A 7,610-nucleotide genomic window follows, 5' to 3' on the forward strand; every position below is an offset into this window, starting at 1 on the left:
GCTGAAACCAAATGCAAAGAAGTTTAGCCCATCAAATGTTTATACCACGTGAAGACGTAAATGGGCAGCTGGGTTTTCATATCCTTGTGGTATTCCAGACACCGTTTGATACCTGGGCAAGATAAACACAGCAACCCTGGACACAAGCTCTGCTGCCGCTCATCATCCAGCATGGCCGCTCCTGCTCAGACGGGAGACAGGAGAGCAGCAGCTTTGCAGACTGTGCACTGAAACAGGGAGGGAGGAACGTGAACGTGGGCTTCAGTTCCCCTTCTGGCCTCTGCTGGAGATGGAACAGGGAGGCGGACATCTGCACAGCGAGGGAGAATGCTTAGCTTACAGCGCTAATCGACAGACCCCACACACCGAGTGTTTCTGATCGGCCAGGATGAAGCGGCCTGTATTTCGTCTCAGGCAATAAACAGATCCAGAGAAACAGCAAATCAAATTACCATACAGCACAGACAGATTAAGTGCGCTGGGTTCAAACCCTGCTGCCGACCGCTGGGTGAGGTACCACAGCAATGGCTGCCGAGTCGAACACACCGAACCCCGCTGGCGCCTCTGTGGGATGGCAGTGCAGCCGCGCTGTGCGCAGCCGCCGTCAGTCAAGGGAAGGCCACGCACCGGGATCCGCTCCCAAACCGGCCACTGCTGAGCCACACCGCACGAGACGCTCGTTCAAGGCTTCAGCAAAAGGCCTCCGACGGATTTATAAGAGCTCATCACCTTTCACTGGTGTGACCCTTGGAATCGAGAGATACCATCGATGCGATGGGCTTGAAATCGCAGAGCTCCTTTGCCTTGTGCCCCCGCATTTTCCCCGCTGGGAGAAGGGGCCGGACGGCGCAGCCAGAGCCAGCGAGGGAGGGCTGACCCCCACCGGGACCACAGGAACTGTGCGACACCGCGTCCAGCACTGCCGTGTGTGCCCCGCGGCACCTCCCCTCCCTGCTGCGGCCGACCACCACCAGGTACTTCAGTGGCCATCTCAGGAGGCGACCGGCCGCGTGCTCTCAGTGCCGGTGCCCAGGTCTCGCCGGCCGGTCGGGCCCTCAGGAACAGCCGTCCTCGGCGGTCTGCCTTGAGGTACCACCGTCAGCATCTTGCGCGAGCACAAATAGCCGCGTGTCCTGCCACCAGACGAGACCTCACACCTCCTCCAGCACTTGGCTAAACCAGAGGAAAACCCCACGGCCTCTCTGCCTTTCAGCTTCAAGCGACACAAGAATGGAAGCACTTGCTGTACAACGAAGAACGGCCATGCCTGCGCTTGCGCGCTGACAGCAGCCCGGGGCACCCGTCGGTGCCCTCCCGGCCACAGTCGGCTGTCCCACCGCGGCAGGGCTCTGCTACCAGCGCTGACCTGGTGCTCGCTGCGGGCTGCCTGTGGCATCTTCCGAGGCGCAGGCTCTACACGGATGTCTTGCATGAAAGCCCTGCCTGGCAGCTCCATCGGGTACCACGGGTGTTCCCCTCTCAGGCTGACCCGAAGCACTTCAATTACGTTGGCACCATCCCCGAGCAGACAGGTCTGAGCACGCCGAGCCCCCGGCCCCCTCGCTCTGCCATGGCCCACCGCTCCGGCTCCGGGCTTGGGCAGAGCAGGGGGAATGGTCTCTGTGGCCTGCCCAAACCAGGCGGCTTTCACCATAGCAGAGCTTGGATGTATGCGGGCTGCGGCAGTGCCATGCGCTATAGCCCGTGCTGGACCCACGTGCCTGGTCGTCAGGGGAGAGAACCGGCGCGGGCAGGTCCACGTCTTGTCCTCACAGACACCCGGGCATGTGAGCAACTTGTGCTTCAGGCGGCAGAGCTGCCCCTCTCTGCCCCTTCCAAGGCCACGGGTTGTCTTGAAAAGTGCAGCTCTCAACACAATTGTCATCTGCTGCTTTCTTCATTAACTGAACTGTGGCACAGAAACCGAGAGGCGTTTGTCCCCAGAGCTCTTCATCAGATGAGATTGCCAGCAAGGAATCTGTTGTTAATCACTCTGCCACACCAGCAGATGAATCCTCCTCGTTACAGATTTGTGCACGATACTGGTCAGAAATAAACCCATTTTCCTCGGGATACATCGCGCCTCTAAGCTACGACAGGGATAACCGGTCAGACACTGCATCCTTGCCACCACACAACTACAGGGAATTGTTCTCATACTCTGCTAATGGATTTATTTATTTTTTAATGCAATGCATGTATTTTCCAAACAAATTAACCAGGCAGACTGGGTTTCATTCAGCAGAAACATGATGCGTGAGGGTCGCCAAACTGCCATACGGTCCACTGAGCCTGCCCAAACTTCCTCCAAAAAAAAGGCTGAAAACAGCCACTGTGTACCTGGCCAGGAGTGTAACATTCACTGGGTAACCCATAGAATACATTATTTAAAACAGGCACACTAAACTAAAGAAATTGTCCTTTTCATGGCCATTATCATTCCAGGTAGGATGCCACAATCTAACCAAAGCAAAGTTCATGGTTTCCAGCTATAGCACTTGGAAAAAAGATGGGCTTTTAGGCACAGAAGACCCGTTTCAAACCTGGAACAACAGCTGCCAACATCAGAGCTAAATACAAGTCGGTCATGATTGCGCTGAACTCCATGTGTTTACCAGTTAGACCATCTGAGAGAAGGGCAGGGGGTACCCGCAGAATAAAAGGGGAGAGTGAAGATGCTTATCACCCGCGGGGAAAAGGGAGGGGAGAGGAGCGCCCGGTGCCTGCCGGGGAGAGGTGGGCTGCTGGACCCCCTTGCTGCACCGTGCAGCCCATGACCGTGGAGGGGGAATCTCCGGCTGCAGGCGCTGGGACCCCGCACGGGCTCGGGCAGAGCGGGACACACCACGGAACGCAGAGATCCAGCCAGACATTAACATCTGGGACAGCTGCAAATCCAGAGCAGTTAAGCCGGCAGCCAGATGTTGCATGTTAACACCCTCTACCTCCATTGTCTTTTAATAGGAACGCTTTCATGAACATGTCAACACCCTCCACCTCCTTGTCTTTGAATATTAATATTTTCATTAACATTTTAAACATGAGTCTATAACTGAGCTGGTTGTAAGAAAGCTAAATTGCATACTTTTTACTTAAGACTCTCAAACGAGGTACAATCACATTTTAACCTTTCTCTGTTTTAGGTTTCCTATCATCCCCGATTTTCACAGTGAGCCAGTCCAGAGTCCCACTTCCAGAGAGTACAGAAATTTGTGGCATCCAAATCAGGAACCAAACACATGCTTTTCATCCAGAATCCACATCCACAGATTTGACAAGCCTCATTTCACTGCCTGATGGCATCTAAAACAATGAAAAAGCCAAAGCATTTGCCCTTCAGAGAGAAAATTCATGTGATATGCCAACTCAGACAAATCACGTTTAAGAGATGCCAAGGAAGATAATACAATTGCTGTAAAGAACCAACTGAAGCATAAGTACGAAGTGCCATTTTGAAAGCCAGGGTTGTATTTCTAAACCCAGGTTCAAGAAACAATATTTAGATAAAAAATACAGAACCTAACTAGCCATGAAAAACGTCCCCATCAGAGACGAGTCAACCCTGCCAAAGCCCCAGGCTCCATCTGCCAAGTGGCAGTCAGTGCTTCGGGGGGCTCAGCTCCCCCCATCACCATCGCCCACCCCAGTACAGCAATCTCAACACCGCACGGCCGCACGGTCTGGTACCACTCGTCTTCCTTTTGTCACCGTAACTTCCCTCATTTTCATCTATTCCCTCCCTCCCTCCCGGGCCCTGCAGCCCCAGGAGAACCAGCTCCAGAGCAGGGTCAGGATGCTAACGCATCCCCTCGGACCGGGGAGCCGAGCTCGGCGCGGATCCAGGCAGAGGAACAAAGACACGGCTCACGCTCTTCTGAGCCCCGGGGCAGTTTAAAGACAGAACAGCCAGTGGTGGACTAGAGAGGACACTGGCAAAGGACCACAGCGCGATGTATGCCCATCTCAGCCAGCCATTGTCCTCACCTATTATCTATTTCTGCTTTATCTTCCAACCAGCGCGGCCAGCTGGGGAGAGTATAGGGCTGCCATCCTCCAGGGATGCTTTCCACACCCTTTTGCCCAGAAGCAGCACAAACAAAATCCGGCTTTTAACATGGTCTCATCCTGACTACAACAGGAGGGAGATCACCTTGCAGCACTGAACCTTCTGTCTGGTTATTTCATTTTCTTTTCATCTCACTAATTTATTATCTACAACTGTGCCTACTCAGAGGAAACACTGAGAGAAAAACAATGCTGTCATTCCACTTCAGCTGATGGCAAACAATGCCCCTTCAAGAAGTCCATCTCAAAAAAATAAAAAATCATGGTGCCACAGAAAATAGTGAAATTATAGCGACAGCAATTTGGAACAATACGCACGGGGCGTTACGACTCTGTGTGTGTATCAAAGGACGAGGGGAGCCCGCGTGAGGCGTGAGCCCGACTGCCCTGCTCTGTGCCGCCCGTCTCTGCACGGCACGAGGTGCCGCTCCACGGAGCGAACGGCTGAGCGGTGGGAGGAGGAGGGAGCGCACCGCTGAAGAGCACAGGCACAGGAAGGTGAAGGAATCTGCCCACGGCTCTGCAGCAAACGACGGCACAAGATAAATCCAGATGTTTTCACCCTCAAGACAGCTCCTTAACTATCCTGTTTTGCAAAAGGCTTCACCGTGTTGCAACTGCCTGAGTACCCTCCAAGTTGTGGGGTATTTTATTTTTCAGCAAATTGAGAGGTAGTCTGGAGAAATGAAATCACCGAACATTACAGCACGGTTCTCTGAGAAGCAGACCCGGCTCCTGGTGCAACGGCGCAACGCTCGCTGGGGCGGGATGTTCCCTCTCCCCCATGAGCAGCGTCTGGCGTCCACGGCCCCACCAGCGGATGCAGCTGCAGCACAGCACTGCCAGAGGTGGAATTCGGGCTGTGAAGAATCAGGTGCCTTCCTGGCACTGCGGCACTTACACTTCTCACACTGCCGCTGTTTGTATCTACGCAGGTCCCGAAGGAAAAGTCTCCCTACGCCACGGCCAAAGAGGTGGGACCGCTCTCCACCACCCGGTGAAGTGACCCGCCAGCATCACCGAGCAGAGCTGTCGTGCTGCTTCCTGCTGTACCCAGCAGCTCTTAATCCATTTCAGTTTTAATTCACATTAGAATAAGGACAAGATTGTGACATCTAAGGTGATACAGTCTCTGGTCACAAATTTGCCAAGATAATGGAAAAGTTAATAGGGGATATCCCCGTTTCAGCTGGGCTCCTCTACCCCCAGTATGTTAAAATATGACTAATTAGAGAAAAAAATGTGCTACCGCTTTTTAAATCTGGGCAGGGCCATGAAAGCACAACAGCACTGGTCTGGACACGGTATCTGGGTGCAAGGGAGACCCCGGAACCTACTGAAACTCAGCAGACCAACACCAAAGCCCTTGAGATGGTCAGGACTGGGCTTTTCCCTCGACTTGCCAGCACGACACACAAACGCACCAGGCGTGGGGTATGACACTTCACACTTGGGAAGCCCAGTGCCCTTTGCCAGAGAGCTAACGGGGGCTTCACACGCTGTCGGGCTGTGTGTGCTGAAACCAACCCCTTTCCAAGCACAGAACTGGCTCTCGTAAGAAATCACCTATCCGTGAAGATTTCCTGCCCAAGGACGGTCACCCCACACAGGTCACCGCATCGCTCGGGGCATTATTTATTCGTCAGCCACAGGAGCCGATGCCGCACAAAGCATGTTGAACCCAGAGAAAGGCTCAGCAGGGAGACCAGCCACCCCAATGAAAACCCAATTTGTTATAGTCAATCTCACAGCCAGGACATATCACCCCAAGGAAGGTGACCAGGAATGTGAAAAGGATTAGTCATCCTGAGCTAGCACAAGTAGTTATTTATGAGAGAAGCCAATAATGAGCATTTAGATGCACCAGGAATAAAATCTCCAGAAAAACCTCACAACACTGATTTCTTTGCACTAAAATAACTGGAAAAAAATACAAAACCCAAAGAAAAATGGCAAGCGGTTGCATTATTCATTCGGGAACCACAGCCAACTTAGCCCAACAGCCCCAGACACGCCACAGGCACTGCGGGCACAGCAGCGCAGGGCGATTCACTGGCTGCGCCCCGGGGTGACACCAACAAGAGCAGACCCCAAGTTGGGAAATCTTCTCCGCAGAATGACAAACTGAGGTGCACAGGGAAGGGCTGGATCACTGTGGGGTGGTTGGGGACAGCGGGGGGAACACGCCGCTGCGCCGGGTGACTCTTCCCTCCCCAACAGCCGCCCGCATCAGCCGCTGCGCAGAGGGGACAGCGACAGCCTGGGGCAGGAGGCTGTCTGCTGTCTGCCGTGAGCACTAAGGAGCTACACGGGATATAACCACCTGTTCCTCCTCGAGACCTCTTTCCCCAAGGAGCTGAGTGAGAACGACCAGGTTTTGGCCAACATCTCCTCCTTTTCCCATTACGTTCTCAGTAATCGGGATTACATCCTCTCTGGTTGGAGTTCTTACCTTCAGAACAGCAGTTTATGAGTGATCTAGGTTCTCGTATATTTTACTTTTATTTGTACCTATCTGTGTTTATCTAGATGTGCGTTTTATGATTGTACCCAGGTGAAAGCCCATGTGGCAGCTACCAAGCTGACTCATGCAACAGGAAATATATTTATGGAGCAATCTTTTAATGACTGTCTCTACTATCTTGGCAGCAGAGTGACACTGGCCTCCAGTACTGCTCTCAGCAATGTATTCTCCTTTTCCAGCTGACCAAGCCAGTGTGCTGGTCTCCCAGTGCCAATGGGCAGAGCTGCCCTGCCGGGCAGTCACCACCAGTCTCCACCTCTGCCACGGCCGGCCAGGTCTCTCTCCGTCGCCCTCCTGCCAAGCCCAAGGCAAGGATGGGAACAGGCACTGCTCAAGCTGTTGTCCCACCACACTTCATGCCAGTCCTCCTTGTGCTGTGGTCTCCAGAACAAACCTCCGCTGCCTCCACAACAGCAGCATTTCCCCCCCACCCCCCGCCTCTGCAGCGCCTGGCGGTGTCCCAGAGACATCTCCACACCAAACCTCTGCCAGTGCCCGGCCACAGAGAGGGGACGTGAAAGGACCGAGACACCTGACCACAGCTCTGCAGGGGACCACGGACACACTGCTGCTGCAGACCCCAACACTGGTACTGACCTTTGCTTAACCGAGATGTGTGGGTGTTTGCAGCCCCAGAAGGGAGCTGGTGGTGACTCTCAGCCTCATACTCTGCACTGGTGGACTCTGCAGTCCCAAACATCAACTAGGAAAAGCTCTTACCATCTTCGTTTTCATTGAAGGGGGGTGACTTGCTGGAGGTGTTTGCGCCCATGGTGTGTTCAGCCCTGGCTCCGCTCTCTCCACTTCAGCTGGGTTACCACCTGCGAAGCCGGTGCCTCCAGGACGGAGTTACCTGCAGGTCACTGCCAGCAGCCCCGGGCCACGTTCTGCTGGTGCATCCTGGGGACGGCAGGAGGCAAAAATGCATCATCATTCCAGATTAAGCAGCATTTTGCAGCTTGCAAATTTCTCACTGGCAGTTCACTGCTCTGGGGATAAGACTGAGTATCAGAGAAAAAGC

General features: G+C 53.8%; 1 protein-coding gene across 1 annotated transcript in view; it reads right to left on the minus strand.

Annotated features, from left to right (window-relative positions):
* STK32A (serine/threonine kinase 32A) overlaps positions 1–7,381 on the minus strand; it is a 30,692-nt gene extending 23,311 nt beyond the window's left edge. The window contains exon 1 of the mRNA XM_009880904.1: positions 7,310–7,381. Coding sequence (XP_009879206.1) covers positions 7,310–7,361 — 52 coding nt within the window. The 5' untranslated portion in view covers positions 7,362–7,381. The remainder of the gene's footprint in view (positions 1–7,309) is intronic.
* Positions 7,382–7,610: the final 229 nt, after the last annotated feature.

This window comes from Charadrius vociferus, unplaced genomic scaffold (assembly GCF_000708025.1).
Source record: "Charadrius vociferus isolate BGI_N301 unplaced genomic scaffold, ASM70802v2 scaffold53, whole genome shotgun sequence".
Lineage (NCBI taxonomy): Eukaryota > Metazoa > Chordata > Aves > Charadriiformes > Charadriidae > Charadrius > Charadrius vociferus.